At 40.1% G+C, this 24,095-nt stretch overlaps 1 protein-coding gene across 2 annotated transcripts in view; it reads right to left on the bottom strand.

The window, feature by feature from the left end:
* nrg1 (neuregulin 1) overlaps positions 1–24,095 on the bottom strand; it is a 63,989-nt gene that overhangs the window by 3,130 nt on the left and 36,764 nt on the right. The window contains exons 4-7 of one of the 2 annotated variants that reach the window (XM_049604036.1): positions 14,227–14,329; positions 12,490–12,643; positions 12,269–12,390; positions 6,225–6,425 (exon numbers count right to left, since the gene is read on the bottom strand). In XM_049604036.1, coding sequence (XP_049459993.1) covers positions 6,233–6,425; positions 12,269–12,390; positions 12,490–12,643; positions 14,227–14,329 — 572 coding nt within the window. In that variant the 3' untranslated portion in view covers positions 6,225–6,232. The remainder of the gene's footprint in view (positions 1–6,224; positions 6,426–12,268; positions 12,391–12,489; positions 12,644–14,226; positions 14,330–24,095) is intronic. The other variant, XM_049604035.1, reaches the window with a different exon arrangement.

Below are 24,095 nucleotides of genomic sequence, written 5' to 3'. Positions count from 1 at the left end.
CCAACAGGATTTGGGGTAAAATAACTACATTTACAATGTCATGTAACACGTTACCACTCAAAATAATCTGTTTATTGTTTTCTTTTTTCAGTTATCCACTATGATCCACTTCCACCAGTTTGCCAACAGAAAAAAATATCATCCAAAAGTTATTATGTCTTCTCTGGGTCATGCCATACTGTGCGTTATCATGTTCAGTGTGTTTCCATTGACACAAGTGCAACATTGACAATGTATACCATTCTGCTTTTGCATCCTAACCCTGCTAGAAAGCAGTGGCAATAAGGAGCGGGCCTCCAGTTTGTTAAAATAAATGAGTAGCCTTGGACACCGGGAGGTTCAGACAGAGGAGCAAAGTGTAATTATTATGAGATATGGATAAATATTTGTGCGCCTATGATATGAAACACAATAAACAAATATTAAGGTTAGCACAACAAACAGAATAATGTATGATTAAGTGGGGCGAAAGAGTCACATTTGGCTCCAGAGCCACACGTTGCATACCCCTGCCTTAGAGTGAGCTGTTCACATAGGGAGCTTGTCACTGGGTTCATCCCTATATCTCTCCTTGATTCCTCTATCCTCTATCCTTGATCACTTGACCTGGAAATACATTGAGACTCGCCATCTTGTAGGATGTCTCAATTGAATATATGCACTCAGAGGAATTTCAGTGGAGAGGGAAGTGAGGATAGTGAAGCCCTCATGGAAGTCTTTTACCAACCAACACACCCCCTGATGGACATCAGTTATTGATTGGACATCACAGCACTGCAGCTGATCAGACTGATGTGATTCATCACAACACCACTGGAGTTTCATACCAGAGGGAAGACAGATAATAGATTAAAATATAGTGCATTTTTTGCAGTTTTATATTTTATTTGTTTTATTTATTTGTTTTATATTTTATTTGTTTTCTGATTCACAACCATCTAGTTAAAAATCTAAAAAAAAAGAAAAGGACTACAAACTACTTTCTTCATTTATTAGAAAGATTTTTCTCTTCACAATCTGTTATGTCCCTCATCAACTTTTATTATGGATATAATCAAACTCAGAGAGAGTCTGTCTGTCAGCAAGGAACACTTTTACATCAGTGATAATCATTTCCATTCAGTCATACATGAGGCTAATTATGAGTGTCGGGTTGATGAGTTACAGAATTTCAATTTTCCCTTAAATATTTGGCCTAATTATTTCCAGTGTTCAAAGACACCATAATCATATTCTGGCTTATTAAGTAATGAACTCACAATGAGAATCAACAAATACAGATACAAATAATGAACAGACCTAAATCACATAACCGCATTCTGTATCTCTGTGCACACAGTACATATTATAAATACAGAATGCAGGTTGTTGTTGTTCATGTGCATGTGTTACAGAGAAGAAAACACTGCGTTACTAACACTGATAACTGTATCTGTGTCTTTCAGTGTGTATATACGTGTGTGTGTGTGTGTGTGTGTGTGTGTGTGTGTGTGTGTGTGTGTGTGTATGTATTGGCTTTTAAATTAATTCTTAATTGAATGAATGAATATTACATACAACAAAAAGTATTGTATTTCATGTCTCCATCTGCTGGTGGGCCTTCATAGTAAGAGTATACATTCATAATATGATGTTAATTCCACTACAGAAGAGACTTAATGATCACTAAAATTAGGTGGAGAAAAAAGTGGATGTAACGATATTGGTATCGGTTCCCAGTCAAATGAGTTGTTACATATTGGCATTTCAGATATATTGGCAAAAAAATCCAACATCATGCATCCCCAAAATATATATAATCAATATATATAATCACTAGGTCCACTTGTTCTGGAGAGGACAAGACCTCTGCAGATAATTTGGCTCCTGGTAAAAACCTCCTGAATGTCTTGATCAGAAGTTATCAGAGAAAAAAAGGTGAGCACAGATTAGCAGATGCTAGGGTTAGCGGCCGATCTTCGACATGCCAAAAACCGTCAGATTTGGCTCATGGTGAAAACCACCTCAACAACAAACACTAACGAATTCTAACGAGCCATCTGTAATCCTCACCATCAGATTCCTCTAAATCCCCTGTTGGGATTCACTGGACCACAGATGTTTTCTCATTTGTGCAGATCTAAACTGGACACGTGAAGGTTTTTCCTCTGGGTGGACGAGACTGCATGTTCTTTGTTCATCCAACAAAGGACAGCCATTTTTCACTCATCTCCACAGGATCACTGTCACACTTCAGTGAGAGCCCTGCCCATGGATCCAGTTTTCAAACTTGACTGGGCACTACTGTCACAGTGACATGTGACTCTGTGATGTCACCAGGCCAACTTAAGGAGAAGCGTCTAGTCTCCATTCCCCTCTTTCTCCTGAACCTCAGGAGAGCTCTTCTTGCTTCTTAACTTCTGATGAGGTAAGACGTCATACAGGAGGGCATGCTATGCCCCTCCCCCATTTTCTCACCTCTGCATGCTCACAGCAGGAGCTGCAGCTTTGCTCTGAATGTGGCCTGCCTCCAGCAGACACTGACGCCCTGTTTAGATGACGGTTTGCCTAAAAACGGAAAAGTCTGTCCTTTGCGTTTTAAAAAAACTTCTGCGTTTATATGCGATGTTGTTGAAACAATCCCCATTCGCACGGAGTCGCAAAATCTACTCAAAACGCTGTAGTATGCACGCCAGACCAATGGGTGGTAGTGTAAATTTGCAAAGCAACACCACAGCATGACGCCATGCACCTGCGCTGAAGCGCCTTCCTCTACTGTACAACGCGGTGATTACAAACGAAAACAAAGAAGACACAATGGCAAAAGCATGCACAGATAACTTTGTCTGGAAGGACGACGAGGTGGAGTTGCTACTAGGACTGTCTAACGATTAATTTTTTAAATCGCAATTAATCACAGAATTTCCATAGTTAATCACGATTAATTGTGTTTTGAATTGCATGTTTAAAATTCTGTTATTTTGCATTTCAAGGCAGTTTTAAGCCCATAATGTAAAGCATTTCTTACCAGAGTGTCTTAATTGGGAATCAGATAAACACAAAGAAAGAATTTCCTTTTTGACCTTTTGTATTTACTTTCAAAAAAGTGCCATGTAGACTAACTTAATACAATACCTGAGTCTTCTACGATGTTGACAGGTCTGCAGTCAGTTGCCACCCATTTAGCAATCGCTTTAGTTAACTTCTTCGATGTACTTTCATCTACGGGTCTGCGACGACTCCCACACTCCAAAATGGTACTTTGGTGGAGCTGAGGCTCGCTTGGCTGGGGTGCGCCAGCTGCACCTGGGTGTTTAGCGTGGAGGTGGTAACTCAAACTCAACGTACTCCGGTGGTAGTTAACTCCGTTTGACACAGGTTGCATTTTACTTCTGACTTGTCAACTGAACCTTCTGGAAGTTTTTTAAAGTTAAACAAGCCGTTCAAAAGTCCAGTAGCACTCTTTCTTTCCATCACTGCGGTAAGTTTACTGCAGGAAGCTGCTTCATAGCATGACGCTACAGCTAGAGGAGCCGACTATGGGTGAGTAGAAGGGACAAAAAGGGGAGCGTATCTATGTTTCCAGGGTTCTATGTTTCCCAGGTTCTGTGTTCCCCACTTAAAGCTATTGTGCGTAACTTTTGTCGCCTCCCAGCGGATAATGCGTTATTACAACTATTAAGCTGGCGGCACTTCCATGTACACTGTTACACTAGTAGCACTCGCCACACACCGTGTACACAGAGTAACACTCGCCAGTTGCCACACACCGTACACAGAGTAACACTTGCCTTTGTGGTAGGATCCACTTCTGAACTGTGTCTCGGCCACTTCTCCGTCATGTTGCTTTCTCTTTCTACCTGCACTCTACCTCTTGCTATGAGACTCTCTGCTCTTCCTCCCCCTCCCTTCTTGTTGTGAGGAAGCATTTCCTGTGTGCCAGCGCGGGAATGTCGCCAGTCGACACGCATACTAAAAATGATATATATTGAAAAATACTGCGAGATGTTAGAGGAGCCGATCGGCTTAATCAGCATTGTGTCATCTCCTCTAGTAGTGGCTTGGGTGAAACGGACATTTACAGACCTGTAGAAGTTACGCACTATAGCTTTAACCCTGCAAAAAAGGTTCTATGTTCCCCGCTTAAACAAAAAAGGTTATATGTTTCCCGGGTTCTATGTTGCCCGCTCAACCAAGCGGGAAACATAGAACCCTTTTTGTGAAAGCGGGGAACATAGAACTTTTTTTGCAAGGTTAAGTGGGGAACATAGAACCCGGGAAACATAGAACCCTGGAAACATAAAGATGACCCCCAAAAGGGCTTGCGAAATTAAAATGCGATTAAAAAAAATAAACGCGTTATGGATTGCATTAATCTAATCGCGATTAACGCGTTAATGCTGACAGCCCTAGTTACTACAAATCAACAGGGTGAGCAGCACAAACAGAGCTCAGCATTGTTGTTGTGATGGTCGGCATGCCTAGTGACTGGAACCGTAATGCGCTTGTGCGTAACGTCTCCGTTTTCAGAGGAACTGCATTGCAAGTTTACATGACAACGGAGACGCTGCTGTTTCCAAAAAGTTGCACTCTGGAACCCATTTCCAAAATCGTTGCATTTCAGGCACCCAAAACGCCGCTATCATGTAAATGATCGGCCAAAACGCAACTAAAGTTTACCGTTTTCAGTTGAAATCATTGTTGTATAAATGGGGCCTGAACCTGAACACCAGACAACTTAGTGTGCCAAACACAAGGTCGCAGGTTCGTCTCCAGCTTGCAACCATTTGCTGCATGTCACCCCCCGCTTTCTCTCTCTCATCCCGTTTCACTCTGTCCTGTACATTAAAGGCAAAAGCCCGAAAAAATAATCTTTGAAAAAAAAAAAAAGTTGTCATATGGAATATTTGAGGTGTGCTGGTTGATTCACGTCATTCAGCTCATGCATTGAGTAACATTACGAGTTAATGTTCCACCTTAAAAATCCCAGCAGTTGGCCCAGTGATTTAAGTTATTTTTTCTCTGACTCCACCTGCTGCAAGAGGCAGCAAAACATCCTTTCATTGCATATTTATAGTTTACTTATAAAACTCTCCACGATATGAACAGTAGCTTCTGCCTCAAAACCAGCCACAGCTCAGCCCTGAGCAGAGTAACCATCCTCTATTTACCAATCAGCAGACTGCAGTGTTCACAGCTCCACCTTTTAGTGCCAGATCTGTGTGCTAGGTACCCCAACAGAGGGGGTACCAAAAATAGTAACGGTTTGGAACAGTTCCATTGGTACCATCCACAAATTTTCACAGTGGAAACAGAAAAATAGCGTACCGAACTGAACCATACCCTACTGCTCGGTGGAAACGGGGCTAAAGTTCCCACTTCATCTCCTCTGTCTTTGTCCTGACTGACCACTTGGTCAGGCAAAACCTCTCTCTCTCTCTCTCTCTCTCTCTCTCTCTCTCTTTGACCCACAAGTTCCCAATAATTGGAGATCTGTTTTGAGGTCAGGTCCAAGCATCGCCTTAATTTTACATACTAGCTACAACTTAAAACTGTAATTGAGACACATCTCTGTCTTGAGTTATAAGTAACAGAGAAAATTTGTCTGAACTGAGAGGATTGTAATTTATGGAGCTCAGGTTCTACTAGATGTATTTCCAGAGTGTATCCATTCAATTCTAATTAGCTGTACACATTGCTTATCACCATTTTATCTAACTATTAATTAATTCATTATTTTTTATTCCTCATATATTGCTCATAATATAACATTTTGGTGGACAGTATGTTGTTAGCCAGAGAACAGTGGCAGGCATCATATATTATTATCTATTTTAAACAGGCTGTTAAAGGTCCACTGTGTAGGGCATCTATTAGCAGAAATAGTTTATAATATTCATTAGCTCATAATCATCCAAAAATAAGAAATGTTGTGTTTTAGTTACCTGAGATTGTTTCTTCAGTGGCCCAGAATGGACAAACCAAACACTGGCTGTAGATAGCGCCATTTGCATTTTTGCACCAGCCGCTGTGGTTCTCCTTACACACTTAACACACAGGAGAAGGTTCAGTTCTGCAATCTTATCGCTAGATGCCACTAGACCCCACAAACTAGACCCTCAAGGGTGATTTAGCCATGGTGTGTAATAGCTCACTTTTATCCAGTTGCTATGTGTACCTTCTGAAAATCTTTGCTGCCTTTTGGATTTTTATTTGTGACGCAAAGTTAAAATTAATCAAATTACCTTGTACTTTAAGGCAAGTCCCTGTCGGAGTTGGGTGTGTCTCGGCACTTCTTTGAGTGAGCACTTAAGTCTCTGCTGCCACCAGTGGCGTTCAGGCGCCCCCTGCCGCCCTGTGTGGCACGTTGGCTATTCTCCGCCAATGACATCACCGAGACAGACTCAGTGTCAGACAGAACACTGTTGCTCCAGTCATTACTCCAGCTGCAGAGACAGGGAGGGGGTCATTTACTTGGAGACAGGTTTCAGACAGTTCTCTCGACCATGACATCAATATATTTCGGGTCAGATTTGTATCCCTGAGCCTTTCGTTGTATTTCATTCCAGTTTGCTCACAGTCTGCATGGATTCACTTTAATTTACTGATGCAGCAGTTAATTATATATGCTTGGCAAGGGCCACAATAAAAATAATTATTATTAATTTATTATTAATAATTATTATCTATTACCGTTATTGTGCTATCACTGCATTTTCAATGAATATGTATTTGTTGAAGTTTATGTATATGTTTGTATACAACCTGTTGTATACAAAATGTATACCTGTTTTTGATGTGTCTGCAAGATATGAGCAATGTCCTGATGGACACAGGGTTGTTTCCGAACAATTTGGTGTCCTAGACAAAACATCCTTGATGCTGTGCATGCTGTTCTCATTAACAGTTTGAACATTTTCCTACGCAAAGTAATGCACCGAAATTAATACATATCTTATATATTTTGAAAGGCTGCAACCACGTCACCAATGCGCTGACAGGAGTAAACAAGGAAGCAGTCTTGAGCAGTCTTGTAGGAAGGCAGGTTGCGATGGTGGATGGGTCACAAAAATGCAGACTTTTCCCCAGATACGATACGATACGTCCTCACCATGTTTCCTTTCCTAAACCTAACCACAATAGCCACGTTTCCATCAGCCTGTTTAGATGCGCATCTAGAAGTATCGCATCGGAAAATTATGATGGAAACACCAAAATTCGAATTAAAATCCCCTGATTTGCACAAACTAAAATACGCTTGCTTTAGCGGGGTTTTGGTTGATTTGAAAAAATGTTGATTTGCAAAATGGGGGATGGAAACAGTTATGTTCGAATTAAGTCTGACGTAGCGCACCTCTCTCCATGGTGATATCCACACTCCAGGTCGGGAAGGCGGTAATGCATTTACAAGCTGGTTGCCAACCGCCAGAAAATGTAAAAGAAGAATGCGAGACTTGTTTTGTTTCCGGTTCTGTGGAAAACTTGCGCAAGTTAGTAGTTTTCACCAAAGTCCGTACATTTAATGGAAACGCACAGGATTCGTATTTCTCTTAATACGCATTTCCCAATGATTTGAATCACTTTTGTATGGAAACATAGCTAGTGACTTTACTTCCCTAAACCTAGCCTCCACAACTTTACGGTAATTATATATCTGTACGTTAAGGACATAATGTCATTCATGGGACACATAATCTGTGGGGTTGATCATTTATATTTTATAACCATTATATTATATTATAGTATTTGATTGTTTTATATTTAGTTTAAGCGGGCTTAACTTTTTTTCTGTGCAAAGTCATCATACTTTTACAGATGTCTTCGCCTTGTTTTAATCCTATTCAGGACATGCATAACATAAAAACCTGGTTAACATCTCTGCATGATTATTATAAATTATCCATTATATTCCTGATCATTCAGCTTGTTCTCATCCCAAGTCATCACATATTGCCACTTTGTCAGTGGCCTTTCATGTCTACATATTATATGCTAGGTATATGCAGCATATATAAGGTATATGCTTGTGTCTGCTGTTGACGTTCAAAAACGCCACTAACAACACTAGTATATCAACCAACTCTACATTCATACGGGAAGTTAACACCAGGCTCTTGGATGAAAGTCAGGGAATTTGTTGTACCCAACCACCATCAGTTTGCCTGCTATATAGGAACTTTCCAGCTCCTCATATTACATCATTACTGGCAGCGTTCAACCCAACGCCAGCATATCGTGGTGCAACAGGTGCCATCGGGCCACATTATGAACTGATGCCACCAGTCCCCGTATCATAGAGCTGCGACAGGTGCCATCAAGCTGATCAGCGGTGTATCATAACACCGCAGAAGGTAACGTCTGACTGATGCTACTGATGCATCAAGGGCACATTAATATGAGAAGCTGTAAACAACCGTGCAAGATTTTTGCTGTTTTTGTAGTCTGCTTAGTAGTCATCAATCATGTTTCAGCAGCAGGTTATAGTCCGTGTGGAGAGGCAGAACACTTCGTTTTAGCTTTCCAGTGTATTAGCTTTTTGAAATTTATCAGCATTCACATACAGATAGCTGTTTATAGAGATTAGCTGAAATGAGCGGCACACTCAAATGGAAGTCTTAGCTGGATCTGCTAAAATTGGTTCTGAGATTAAGGAAATAGAACTAGCTGGTTTCCTTTAATATTTTGTGTAATATCAATACTATTTTTTACAATATCTATATAGAAAGGATGTGGATCTGTTGCAAACCGTCTAAATAAGATTTAAAAAGATACTTATTAACTTCAGTACTAACAAAATACTATTGGGATTCACAGGACCACAGATGATTTGTCATTTGTTAAAATCTAAACTGGAAATGTGAAGGCTTCTTTTCTCTGCATGCTCTTTGTTCTTCAGACAAAGAGAGCTATTTCTCACCTCAGTGAGGGGGTTAGGGTTAGCCCATTAACCCTAACCCTAACAGTCACCAAAATTGATTGGACAGGACTTTTACAGTGACATGTGACTCTGTGATTTCGCAGGCATCTGTAAGTCTGCTCCCTTCAGACTCTTTCTTTTTTTCTGCTGGGCCTGGAACAGCTCAGATGCTCTCTTGCTCATGAGATGCCGAGCAGCACACACCACCTCTGACCAACTCAGAGGCCATTGCCCCAAACCACTAAAGGGCAATTGATCACAGACTCTCTTTTTCCTGGACCACGACTTGCCCACGCTCAAGGCAAAGGCAAACGTGAACCAGAGAAGTTAGATTTGCAAGCACAAGGTTTGCAACTAGCTTTCTAGCAACAAGGAGAACCAAGTGAGTTAGCACACAGCGTCTAACTCTGCAAAGGCCCTGAGCAACCAGCTTCCTCAGAGTTTCACCTTCAGAACAAGGACACAAGAAAACCGCATCTGGAACCACAGCTCTTTCCCGCCTTCCTCTGCCAGCTAACAAAGCAGTACACCATAAAGCGACTCTTTCTTCCATCCATTCAAGGATCGGTAAAGTAACAACTGGGCATAGTTTTATCACAGCTGTACAGGCTAAGCAAGACTGTTTACCCTGTTGTATGTGATTTAATGCTGTTTACTGAGTAATTGATGTGATTGTTTGCAGTCAGGTCATTGGTTAGTTGGCTTCGCCAAGGCTAAGTGTTTAGTTTGCTAAACCTACTTCTGTTTATACAGAATGCAACTTTTTCGGGGCAATGGGGGGCGTGAGCAAGTGACAAAACGTGTAGCTCAGCGTGTGACATAACCAGTAACGTGGGAGGGAAGCCACGTTTCCCTCTTGCTACTAGCTGCTTGCTAATTTCTGCTATCAGCTGTTTCCTGTTTATCCACCACCAGTGGCTCACATGTGCGGCGGCGTCAACAGCTTCTCCCACAAATCATCAACAGCCCCTCCCGTTGCGGAAGGCCACCTCAGTCTGTTTAAACTAAAAGGTTTCCGCCAATATGACTACCCTACAAAGCAGAAAATTGGGCATCTCGGATCAACTCGCTGATCCAGCTCTGTGTGTCTAAATGCTTGTAGCTTGTCGGCAAAATGGCCCAACATTCGCCGAAAATCTGGTAGTGTAAAAGGGGCTATAGACTCATTTACAAATAGGTTTTCAACAGAACCACACCCAAAGAGGCAACTCAAACATCTAGATTATAGCCAATAGCTAGTAATCAAAATGTCCAGATTGGTAAAAATGTCAGTGGTGTGGAATTTGTGTTGACATCCTTACTTACTTTTATTGTAGGCTTGAGACCCTTGATTACCATCATAGACTTTCTTAAGTATTTTTAGATTCAGAGTTCTTTTTCCAGGCTTTGTCTCCTTTGTGAAAGCTTAGCATGCCTTGTGTGGCATGTTGAACATGCCGCTAATGAGAATAAACAGAGTTTGGCTCAATGCAGTACCATGCCACCGTTACCTGCAACAAGCTGTTTTGCGTATTTTTATGTTTGTGCCATAGTCACGTAGACATATTAAGTATTCTACTCAAGTAAAAACACTATTACTTTTAATGAATTATATAGAGCGGCAGTAGCTCAGTCCATAGGGACTTGGGTTGGGAATCGGAGGGTCGCCTGTCAAGTCCCCATCTGGACCAAAATATGGAGCGTGAACTGGTAGCTGGAGAGGTGCCAGTTCACCTCCTGGGCACTGCCGAGGTGCCCCTGAGCAAGGCACTGAACCCCCCAACTGCTCGGAGCACCTGTCATGGGCAGCCCACTCTGACATCTCTCCACTTAGTGCATGTATAGGTCCAGTTTGTGCATTTGTGTGTTCGGACCTGTGTGTAAGTGACAAACAGAGTGAAAAATTGAATTTCCCCTCAGGGATAAAGTATATAAAAAATGTTTTTGAAAAAAATTAAGTAAAAAGGCGGTCATATTAAAGAACTATTCAATTAAAAACCAACTTTAAGATACAAAATGAAGTGCATTAACATGTCAATGTACAGTATACTCAAGTGGAGCAACATTACAGTATCCCGGTGAACTGCACCAGCAATAAATTCCTTGTCTTTAGACAGATATACAAAAACAATGGCAATAAACAAAAGCTGTGGACACCACAGCGGGTGTAACAAGCATTACTTATTTGGTTCCTTCTTCTTTTTCTTTTTCTTCTGTGACATCTGACACACAGTTATATAACATCACACACATCATAAAAATATTGAGATCATAAAATATTTTGGGGTTTTTTGGGGGGGGGGTTAAACAAAATTGTGGGGGCAGGTGAAAATCTCAGTTGTGATACTGTCATGGATTCAGAGTTTCTTCTTATTAGAATTAAGTGTTTCCCACAGAATTAGAATCTATTTGTGGTAATAGGGGCAGGTGGGGGTTGGGTGGCAGAAACTGCTGATTGTCGCCAATCAGCTGTTAATGTCATTGGACACAGCGCTGAAGGTCCGTCTCCATAAGCTTCTCTCCTCCTGCTCTCTCTGCCCCGTTAGCTCAAGCTAACACAGCAGAAAAAAAGAGCTGCTACAGGAGCTGGTATGTGAGCGCGCGGGGGAAAAATGCATTTAATTCCAGGGGCAGCAAAGCTGTAAATAGGACAGTGGTGTAAAGTGCCGCAGGGCTGCACATCCAGGAGCGACAACACGCATCTAAACACCACCGGTGTGAGGTTGTACATTGACAATAATAGGGGCATATTTTTTGATGCGGGGTGTTCGCTGCTGGTGTGTTTTGGCCTTTATGAAGTTCAGCTGCGACCAAAGAAAATATTTTGTAATCAAGATCGTGTTATTATTTCTTTACTGAGCTTAGTGAACCTTAGCTCTATCTAGGGAGCCAGCCTGCGTTTCCACCACTTTTGCATGGAACCCTTGTGATCAAGGATTTGTCATCAACAGAGGGTGTTGCACAATGCACTATGGAAACAAATAGTCGTAGCAAAATCACAGATTACATTGATTACCTGCAAACCTTTGTTCTGTTATTACAGATGTTTGTGTTTGCCCAAAAAACAAGCATGGATCAATTCATTGTGAGAATACTGCACAAGCTTTTTTTCCAGTGATTTCTATCTTGACCTCTCCATCCTCTCTTCAAACCACTAGAATATGACACGCCCACTGTGGGCCCAATCTGAGCTCTTCTCACTATTAGTGACACCTATGTCCTGAACAGTGATGCATCAGGAAACATTACAACAGTAAAACACAGAAACATTTGTGGCTGTGTAGATAGAGTTGCTGGTCTGCTGTGTGGTGCTGAGTTAGACCAAGTTCTGATAAATTAAAACCAAACCAAATTAACAAAGCTCAAAAATATATGTTTTAAGTGTTTTCTCACCTTTGGCTGGAGATGTGGGTGAATGTGGTGGGTTCACAGGCAGAGAAAGCATTTTTGCATGTGGAGAAGGTTGTTTCTGTCTCCCCTTCAGCTGCATGCTGCACAGTTGACCCATTACACTGCTAGAGAAAGAGGAGCAAAAAACAGATAAACGATTGACGTGTGTACAGATTTAACAAGTTTTGATAACTTTTATATAACACCAACACGTAACAGCATACATTGATAAGCTGCAAATCTTTAAGAGGCAAGTTCGAAATCCGACGTCCTCTGGCTGAGCTTGCCAGACTGGGGCCAGCACCATTATTGGTATTGTTGTTCCTCTTATTCCTCAGGCTCTGCCTCAGACGGTCATGGAGCTTCTTTCTCTGCTTCCTGTTTGTGGAGAAAACAAACAAAATTGTAAAGGAGCCCAGATCGCAACTGGACAACATGTCTGAGGCGAAAGTTCCAAATGTACCTAAAGAGATGCATTTACCCCAAAATCCTTTAATGTTACAATGGCTTGACTGTAGTAATGGTAATTTATGTTTTTTTGTTACATATTGAGGCCAGTACAAAAAAAAACTCCACAATATTGTTATTGTGTCCAATAGCACCACAGAGTCCCCAGACGTCTCTCAGCTGCTTTGGTTTGGCTGTACCCCTGATCATTACTATGCAGATGATGTCTTGCTCTATTTATTTGTGAAACCTTGAAAACTTTCTGATCTGGTTACTTTACATAAGTGTCTGAGGGTCAGTGCCTAGATGTCGTAGTCTTCTGCAGCTAAATCACAAGAAAACTGAAGCATTGTTGACTCTCCACTCCCCCATTTACACATTTAGAAGTTTACATAAGGCCACCTGGCTACTAACTCAAACTTGGTTTCCAAAGACCTCAGGGTCATTTTTGTTGTTGAATCTTGACTTTTGTAATTTCTTGTAGCACGTTTAAATCCAGACACTCTAAGACACTCATTATGGTTAGCTCAACTAGGCCATTTAACTGGACTTACTGTCCTTGTCCCAGTATACAAGCATGGGATATATTGACTTAAGTATGTCTGACTCCACTATGATAGGTGATGATATGCCCCCTTCCAGCTCGTTAGTGTTGGACCTTTTTCCAGTTGACCAATTACGTCACCGACCAAACAATCGACAAACAAGTTAGCGGTTAGCTAATAGTTAGTTAGTGCAGTTGGCTAGCGACAAAGTGGTACCACGGTGGACAACTTTACAGCTCTGTACATTTCATACATGCTGTGTGCTTTACTCTTTTTTTTTGTTCTGTTCTTCTGTTACACGTTGAATGCTATGCGATTTTCGGGTCAAACACAGTTTCCAGGCAGAAACTGTGGAGCATGCACAGAGCACCTCAGCTAGATGGGTGCAATTGACTGTATACATTCAGGAGTAATTTGACACCCAATCATATTATCTGGATGTGTTAGTCCAACTTTGAGAAATTCAGTTTGGTATGATTTCAGTTAGACTAACATGTTTACATGTATTTTAAAAGTCCAGTTTATTTGTGCTTAGAGTTCAAGACATGGGCTAGCTGAGCTTTGCTGTCTTGGTTCCCAGGTTATGAAACAGTCTCCCTCTGTGAATCAGGTCAGCAACCTGACAGCTGAGTATTTCAAATCTCATCCTAACACCTTTTAGACATTTTACTGATGATTCATTGCCCTGATTGAGGTTAACTGAGCAAATATTTATTTTCTAATTCACATACTTTTTTGTTTTTGTCTATTTGTTAGGATGTACTTACTCAATCTCAATACTTATTCAATCCGCTATTTTGTAACCCAGCCTTTGACACATGCTGAGCAAAAAACATACTTACTTTACTTAGTTAGTACTGATATTTTGAAACACAACACAGTTCACTGTTGAGAATATTTGGGGACTTGGAGAACTATTGGGCACGATAAAAAGTCATAAATTAAACATAAAAATGTGACATGAATTACTTTGTTTTGCAGTAGGCAACCACACACATGATTCCAACGACTAGGAGTGCAATGCAGATTCCTGTTATTGTTAAAATACGTTTCTGATACAGCTCCTCAGCTTCTGAAAAAGAAGACAGTCCAATCTTAAAACTTCCGGTGTACAACACACACACGCACACACACACACAAACAGACACATACACATACACATTAAGAAGATTACAGCCATAAACCCAAACAATAAGAAAAGGCTTTTCACATTTACAGCAACCAACAGTCCAAATGCATCCTTGTTTTACAAGTCCTTTGCTAGTATTGATGTGATTAAAATCTAATCTATTTAGCTGGGAGACACGGTGGCCCTCATTCATAAAACTTTAATAGCAGCCAAAAAAGATGATTATGACTGGCTGTGGTCACATAGACTTAGTCTTTACAGTACTTCTATATGTAGCCAGTCTGATGGACCAAAGCATTTACATGAGTGCTTAAAGTTGTACTCCAGTGTTTTAGTATTGCACTTCCACAAAGTTCAGGACTAATGAGAGAGGGTTTTAAAAAGAATGGCCAAAATGGAAGCAGCAGAGACTGAGATATTCTGACTTTCAGTTCCCAGTATGGGTCAAGCTTCAAAAACATTAGTTCTGTTAGACTTCCCATAGTGCATCTCAGTAGTCTCTTGACCTGACATCATAGTGACATCATCAGGGTTGTTCTCCCAGATTTGACATTTCTTGTATTTCTTAGAAAATTGATTAAATCAAATTATACAGTTGTTTGAATCAGTGTCCCTTTAATATAAGGATCAGATAATGTGTTTACATGCTCTGACTGAGAGCCCAACCAACACATTGCCCTGCTTTAGCTTATTGCAGGTGCATTTGTATCAGTGTATGTGTCCGTACAGAAAGATATGTTTGAGGTCATTTGTAAACAGTAGGGATGCACAATGTTGGATTTTTTTTACCAATATCCAATATGTCGATATATAACAATTCAATTCACCAATAACCGGTGCCGATGTCAATATATCCACTTTTTTCCCCACCTAATTTTAGTGAGCATCAAGCCTATTCTGTAGTGGAAATAACATCATATTATGCATGCATACTTTTATTGTGATAGCTTAATAGCAGATGGAGACATGAAATAGAATGCTTTTTAATGTATGTCATACTCATTCATTGCGCAAAGTAAGAAAAAGCATGTTAGCCAATTCTGATAATCAGTTTAAAAGCCTATATCTGCCAATACAGATAACCTGCCCATATTATCATGCATCCCTAAGGAACAGTGTCTCTCTTTACAGATATTGGTCACAGTTATTTTAAAACAGAGTTTATGTTTAAGGCCTCGATCACAACAAAAGTGTTTAAGCAGCTAGAGGTGGCTTTTTATAATTGTTTTTAATGAAAATGAGGCTTTTTGCTCGCTGTTTTTGCATTGCTGCGCACCTCACGTTTAAGCGCTATACTGGCGTTTTTATTGGAGCGCCCTGAACTCCTCGAGTTGAAAAACTTCAACTCCGAGCGGAAACACAGCCCATGTCATCTCCACTTTTTTCTCAGTGTCCAATCAGATGATCTGACAGGCAAGCCTTCTGTGGTGGTCACGACAACAAGTTTACAGTTGGTGGAGGGGAAACTGGTGGTAGCGGTTGCTGGATATTCACAGCTATACAACATTACAAACTGCAGTTACCACCATCTCAACAATAAACAGCAGGCATGGAGGAATATAAGTGCAGTACTTGAAATGGCCACAATGGAGGCAAAGCTCCTGGACCAACTGGTGGTACGAGGAGGGTGTGTCTGCAGACCTGGAGACTGCAGATTCAGACCCGCAGATCTGGACCCGCAGTTCTAGACCCCTTGTATTTCGCGACAGCGCCCTCTATTTCATTGGAAGCCAACATACTATTACAACTACTGAATATGGATGATGACGATCCAAGTGTGAGTATTGAATGTGAATCACATTATTTGTTTCATGCCATCAAACTATTTTGTTGACTTGAATTAGACAGCGAAATTGATGTTTTACAGTGATACGTTTAAAACGATATGACTGTCTTTACCACGATAGTCTGAAAGGCACATCAAACATGGGTTAAAGTAGTAGGTAATAGTTTAGCTTGTGAGCAATGAACTGTTTGACCTGAACATTTTGTTTCATGAAACCAAAGCGCAATGACAAATAATTTTAGTATGTGCTTTAAATTAAACATGAATAAATGATTAAAGCAATGAAGTGGATGATATGAGAAAAACATCTATAGGCTTACGTTTTCATACAAGCATGAAACTGTTTACATATTGGCAATTAGTGTACTTTATGCTAAAAGTTAATTTTGTATTCATGTATATCATGTAATACACCTACACACGTTTTCCCTTTATTATTCATAATATTATATATCATGTGTGTTTATATCACTACATTGATATTACTCTATAGCATATATTTAGAGAATTTGTGGACAGAAATTAAGCTCATCCAGCGCAGAAGATCAGAAATGTATTTTTGTCTATTATTAGGTTTTGGCCTTGTTTATGTGTGTAAAATGGTTGAAAAATATTAACTTTGACTAATTAGGCACTCTCTTTGGGATCAAAAGGCAGATGAGGAAGGAAGGGGCACTATTCAAATGGTAGGTAATGTTGTTAATATGTTGATATAATAATGTATTTGCTATGCTCCAGAATCTTCAGTATTTCAGTGTAGACTGTGATAGGTATTTAAAAATTTTTTTTAAGTGTTTCTGTTTTCAATTTTGTGATATGTTTGATTTCTTTTTTTTCTCTGCAGATCTCCCTGATGTGTGATGTGACCACTGCACACAATAAAACATTTCAAACCATTTCAGTATTTCACAGCCTTTGTTTCAAATTTCCACAACAAAAGTGAGGACTGGACACCCAAGACCAGACACTTCCTATTATATGTTGTTGCGGGTTTGATCAAAGCAGTGCAAGTTTTTGGCGTGCCAGTCAGAGCAGTCTGATGAATATTAAGAAATAAAGAACTAAAATAGTTGGTTCAAACCATACAAAACAACCAGCAAACAATAATAATGCAGAACAGCACCCAGGCATAAATCAACAATTAAATCTTGGTATTTTTATTTGGGTGTAATTAAATTTTAAAATTGTAAATTGTAATAAAGAACTGTGGGTCTGATTCTGCAGTCTCTGGGTCTGCAGAGACATACTGCTGGGGTGGTTTCCTCCCCATGATACACCTTCTTTTTTACAGTCTCATGTGCCCACACAGATACCCATTTCCCTGTACCCAGCAAGCTATTTGTTGACAGCCTCTCACCCTCAGCCAAAGCTTTAGCAAGTACGCTCTGCCCGTCCATTTTAGGAACTAGATACTAATTATTGTCAAATAAATTAGTTAAAAATGAATTATTAAACTGTAGATTGATAACACAGGAAGGTTAGGACAAGGAAGTGATGGGGTGGTTGCCTGGCAACAAAAAAAAAAGACAGCAAGCGTTTTTTTACTTGTGGCATTTAATTTTTTTCATCTTTTTTTTTAAAGGCAGTGCGGTGCGCCTTGTGTTGTGCAACCTGCAAAACACTTTTTGTGTGATCGGGCTGAAGTCATATCTTGTGTTAAAGAAAAAGGATTATCAGCTGATCATCACAACATCAGATATTTTATATAAATATATATCCATTTAAATTTTCCTTTTTTCTAGAATTGTCCTCCATCGTTTATCAGTGCTGTTTTAAAAGATAAAGCTTGAGACAAATGACTGCATATTTCAATGAGTTAGGTTTCTCTTTGCTCTGTTGTTTATCAATTTTAGCAAACCAACTAAGCAACTAAGTTCCAATCCTTCTTTATGCTAATTCTCTCTGGGATTTTTGGAAGTCCTGTTTTCTGACTGTATTTTAGTGGGATAATATTAAGATATTTCTTATGCTGGCAAACACAGTGTGCACAACAAAGCTTATTCGCATGTTGCATACCAAATGATACATTTTTGAAATGAAACAGTCAGTACATATGAGGAGCAGTTAAATACATAGATCTAATGGAGGTGGAAACAGGAAGGCAGATAGAAGGAGATGGGTGGAGTTAGAGGGACAGTGATGCTGTTCTATTGTCTCATGCTGAGCAAAAGAAAATGCAGGGCGGGAGAGCTGAAGGGGTGTGGACATACAGCATCAGAAATGTACAGCCTCTTTGGCTTTCATGGTGTACTCAAATAAATCAGCAGCCTTTGGATTGTTTACCTGATTAAAAAAGGCACCTGTGACATTTGATGTCAAAATAATAACTTGTAGATGTATCACAGTGCTTTGAATAAATATTGTTCACGTGTTGGTGTTATTTTTTATTGCTATAATATAAGTACAATGTGATATCGGTAAAGGCTGTATGATCCCTTCATCTGGCAAGAGAAGACTAGCTTTAGTAGAGGGCTTTAGCTTACAGTCTTACATCTGCAAACTAGGAGGAAGGAACAATCCATACCCATAAATTCAATTCCAAGATGTTCTGTCAATGCAGAAAGGTGACAAAAAAAAGAAAATTTGATTTTTCAGATGAGATGATAATATCTGTAGTTCTCACATAAGTGTTTTTAAGGTAAAAGAGATGTACTCAGATTTAGCTTGATGAATTAAGGTTAACATAGTCATTATACACACATGCTACACTGTAGACTGTCTATATGTATTTGTATAAACATTACGTATCTCAAATCTATCTTAAAGGTACAGGAAACAACTATAGTAACACCAAAAAATCAGCAAAGTTTATTCTGACTTTTCTAAAAGATATCAAGACACCAGGGACTAGTTTAACACAAGAAACCAAGTGAAACATTTGCCTGTGCCAAATACTGATTGAGTAACAAAAGGCTACACCTGAGAAATGACACCAACTAAAGCATCATAAACTCAACTAGAATTACTGCCTAACGGTTGTACACCTCCGCGAACCTGTCAAGTTGCAAAAACATGTGTGCTTCAGATACATCTTCCCCTGGCAACACAGAGGATCCATATTATAAGCACAGTCTCAAGATGGACACCTAAGATTAGAGTCACCAATTCAGTATCTGACCAAATGTCTCCCCCTCTGTTCCTGAAATATGACGTTGAGTAATGGCCAGAAAAGTGTTTTTGCAGAATGTTATGATGTCATAGTGAAGTTGACCTTTTACCTTATGGCTATATTAGATGTCCAAGTGGACGTTTGTGACAAATTTGATAAAAATTTCTCAAGCTTTCTGTTTCACTGTGTCTATTTGCAATCCTAATGCCAATCAAGAGTGTTGATATTGGACAGTTACATTCACTGATGTCTTTTAACATGTTAATTGCAAGTCTCTGACAGGTCAGGTCTACTGCATGAAAGTCAAACATGCTACAAAGTCATCACATGTTTTGTCTTTCACTTGGAATAGACTCCTTGTAAGTTTGTGAAATATCTGCCAAATGTTTCACCTGTAACGGTCCTGTAACACTTATAGGAAATAGGCATAGGTATTCTGTCAACACTGACAACCAATCACACATCAAAGGAGACATCCTAAACCATTTTATGTGTGTGATTAATACTGCCACTGTTTTATATTCCAGTGTGTGAACCAAGAAATAAAATTGAAAAAATTGATGAAATTTCAGTTAAAAAAAAAAACAGCATATAAGAAATTACAGCAGCTTTTTTCCTTGCTTCAATACCTAGTTATTTACGAATTCATAATTTTCAGTTTCCTGTACCTTTCTATACTACTGGTGAAAGTATACATTCCCAACATAACACCAATTCTGAGACACAACTACTGCAATGGTCTGGCTTGTTGTATGAGTTCCATCAGTGTGCTTGCATTTCTAGACTCTGGTGCCAAATAGTCAATAGACAGTCAGTTAGTGGAACAGGGATACACTTAACAGTCAACACTCTAATTTTAGCATGCTTTGATGATCATGCACAATTCCCGGCACAGACATAAGTCCCATTTCCACCAAGCAGTCTGGTAAGGTTCAGTTCAGTTCAGTTTCCATTTCCACTGTGAAAAGTTGTAGATGGTACAAATGAAACCATTCCTCACTGTCCCCATTTTTGGTCTCTCTGTTGGGGTACTTAGCACACAGATCTGGTAGGCCTACTGCAAGGTGAAGCTAGAAACACTGCAGTCTATTGACTGGTCAATAGAGGCCGGTCACTCTTGCTCGGGGCTGAGTTGTGGCTGGTTTTGTGGCACTGTTCATTCAGTTTTACACATATTAGTAAACTACAACAATAAAATGAAAGGATGTTTTGATGCCTGTCACAGCAGCTGTAGACTGAGAAAAAAAATAATTCACTGGGCCAACTGCCCAACAGTTAAGATGGAATGTTTACTTGTAATGTTACCCAATGCATGAGTACATTACTTTTAGTAATGAGTGGATCCTCAAGCATTTAAAAATATATATTCATTTTGACTGGATTATGTGAACTGCATGTATTCTAATCCTCACTTGGAGAATAAAAATGTTGCAGAGCATTGTCCCTGTGGGCTCTGGCAACACTAAACTCCTGAGCTTGCCTGAGAGGGACTTAATGCACAAACCAACATTTTTTTAAGTATCCAATGGAGAAGGACTCTCACTGCAGCCTGTTCTTTTTTGCTTTTAAAATGTCATTGTGCCCCATTCTGTGGATGAAAAATGAGGTTTACACCTCCCTCTGTGTCAGAGGTGATGAGGAAATACAGTTAAGGTCAAAATTATTAGCCTCCCTTATGAAATCAAATAAAACCCTTATCCTTCCAATGACATGGGCCATAACCTTAAGTGTTTATAGTTTGTGTGTGTCCGCAAGAACAAAGACAACATCTAGATAAGGTCAAATGAACATTTTTATTGGTTTGCTGAACTGAAACAAGAAAAAAGCAAAAAATGCAATGGTCAAAATTATTAGCCCTCTGACAACTAATAGTCAATAGTGTAGCTTTTCTGATCCAAAACTGACAACAACCTCTTCTGGTAGTTTCTAACTAAGTTGGCACATGTCTCCTGAGGGATTTTAGCCCATTCTTCCTTGGCAAATTGTTCAAGATCATGCAAATTGCTTGGTCTCCGAGCATGGACCCGAACCTTGAGCTCCCTCCACAGATTCTCGATAGGATTGAGATCAGGGCTCTGAGAGGGCCACTCCAGAACCTTGGTTTTGGTGTCTTTCAAAAAGTTTTTGACTAACTTTGATGTATGCTTCGGGTCATTGTCTTGTTGGAAGACCCAGCGACGACCTAACCCTAGACTGGCTGCAGATGTCTTGATGTTAGCCTTCAAAATACCCACATAATCCTCTTTTTTCTTAGTCCCATGCACCCGAACAAGGTTTCCTGTCCCTGAAGCAGCAAAACAGCCCCACAGCATTATGTTGCCACCACCGTGCTTCACTGTGGGGACAGTATTTTTAGGGTTGAAGGCCTCACCCTTCCTTCGCCAAACAAAAGCAGCATCCATATGCCCAAACAGCTCAAGTTTGGTTTCATCAGACCAAAGGACAGACTTCCAAAACTCACCCTTATGTTTCAGATTGTCTCTGGCAAAATTCAGTCGGGCTTTAATGTGCCGCTGTGAGAACAATGGGGTTTTTCTTGCACGATGACCACGAAGTCCACCACGATGAAGAACCCTCACAACAGTCTTGCGTGAAACATCAAGTCCAGAGGAAGCCAGTTCAGCAACAATCATCTTTGCAGAGGTCTGGGGATTCTTGTTGACATCTCTGATTATTTTTCACTGCAAAGTTTTGGAAATCTTGTGTTTTCTACCACGGCCAAGTTTATTTTTTAACAGACTTTGTTTGTTTGTGCTTTGCAATGATGCAACGCACAGCTGTTCTAGAAACCATGAAATGCTTGGAAATGGCAGTATATCCTTCCCCCTGAAGATGAAGATCCACTATCTTCTGTCTGAGGTCCAGACTGATTTCTTTGCTTTTTGGCATGATGATATTGCTTCTTACGAAGATTATAGAGCAACCATGGAGTATCCCTTTCATTCAAGTGGTCAAGTAATACTAACTCTGCTTCTTGAAGTCACTTAAATAAGGTTCAGTGCTAATTGATTACTCAGGTGTGTTTTCAAACCTAACTGACTGCTCAGGTGTGGTTTCAAACCCAGTTAATTTGTTTTGAAAGCACAAAATCACATGGGGCTAATAATTTTGACCATTGCATTTTTTGCTTTTTTCTTGTTTCAGTTCAGCAAACCAATAAAAATGTTCATTTGACCTCATGCAGATGTTGTCTTTGTTCTTGCGGACACACACAAACTATGAACACTTAAGGTTATGGCCCATGTCATTGGAAGGATAAGGGTTTTATTTGATTTCATAAGGGGGGCTAATAATTTTGACCTTAACTGTACAACAAGTGCTGGACAAGCATAGAGTGACAACAACCCCGCCCACATTTAAGTGTACCTCTATATACCATGTCTGAAGGGTTACTTTTGGTTCCAAAGGTACCACACCAAACGTGTTTGGTGGAAACGGGGCTATAGGGGTCATTATCAAGATTTTTAAAATCTGTGAAGCTGTTAGTCTTTATACTTGATTGTTTAAAAATAAATCATTAATACAAACATAGTATATTAAGAAAAAACATTTGTAGAGCAAACATTTAACAACTAAAGAGTGAGGGACACTGCAAAGCTGCTCTTATTTTGATCACATTGTGCAACACACCATGTATATCGTATACACACACCATGCTGTGAATTTGAGACTTTCCTCACCAGAAAAACACAAATGCTTAAAACAGCTTTCTGGTTGTGCAAATAACTGGCTTTCCTCTTTTGGAAGCAAGGATGTAAGTGGTAAAACCTTGCTATAGAGCTCTAAAACCTCATAGAGAGGATAACCGGCTAATTTTCTGTGCCTGACCCTAACCCTTTATGATAGCAATGGCAGGTTGTAACAGTGATGTTGTCCTGACAATAGGCCCACCTGATCAGAAAATACCGTAATTGGCATTTTGGAAGGCAATGACAAACTACTGGTTTTGTCATGTTGTATGGAGGATTTGTTGTGTAAATGGCAACTAATGGAAAAAAGAGAGGTGGCACTTTCAAAGGGAAATCTTTGGCTTAAAGGAACATGTCATTCCCCAAATGACCATTCGTGTATCAGTTACTCCCCCGTGCTATATTGAATTTGTGAGGAGAACTTTTTTTTCTGCATGCTTGTGGTAAACAAAGAATTCAACACAAGAGAAACTTCTTGAATTCTTGATTGAATTCAAGTAAGAGGCAGGAAGTGGGGGCTGTAGGACATTGAAAAAAAAAATCTATGCATAACACAAAATTTTAATAAAGTCGACAAAATTGCCATGGACTGTCAAAATGACATAAAAACTATAAGTCCACTTGACACAGAAAGTTGTGTTTTGAGTTAATATAGCAAAAAATTATAAAGCTGATTTTACCTAATTAGTTTAAGGCCTTGGCAGTCCGATCCTCGACAATGGAAGTTGGCTCTTGGGACATGGAATGTCACCTCTCTGGCGGGGAAGGAGCCGGAGCTTGTGGAAGATGTTGAGTGCCGCCGGTTAGATATAGTCGGCCTCACCTCAACACATAGTTCGGGCTCTGGAACCCAAGTCCTTGAGAGGGGTTGGACTCTCTCCTTTGCTGGAGTTGCTCCGGATGAGAGGTGGAGGGCCGGAGTGGGCTTTCTGATAGCCCCAAGACTCTTTGCCTGTACGTTGGGGTTCCCCCCAGTAGACGAAAGGGTTGCTTCCCTGCGCCTTTGGGTCGGAAAATGGGTCCTGACTGTTGTCTGCACTTATGCGCCGAACAGCAGTTCAGAGTACCCGCCCTTCCCGACTGGGGACTCCATTGTTCTGCTGGGGGACTTCAACACTCACATGG

This window comes from Epinephelus fuscoguttatus, linkage group LG18 (assembly GCF_011397635.1).
Source record: "Epinephelus fuscoguttatus linkage group LG18, E.fuscoguttatus.final_Chr_v1".
Lineage (NCBI taxonomy): Eukaryota > Metazoa > Chordata > Actinopteri > Perciformes > Serranidae > Epinephelus > Epinephelus fuscoguttatus.
Note: the sequence above shows the minus strand (reverse complement) of the source record. Positions and strands in the feature narration are given on the sequence as shown.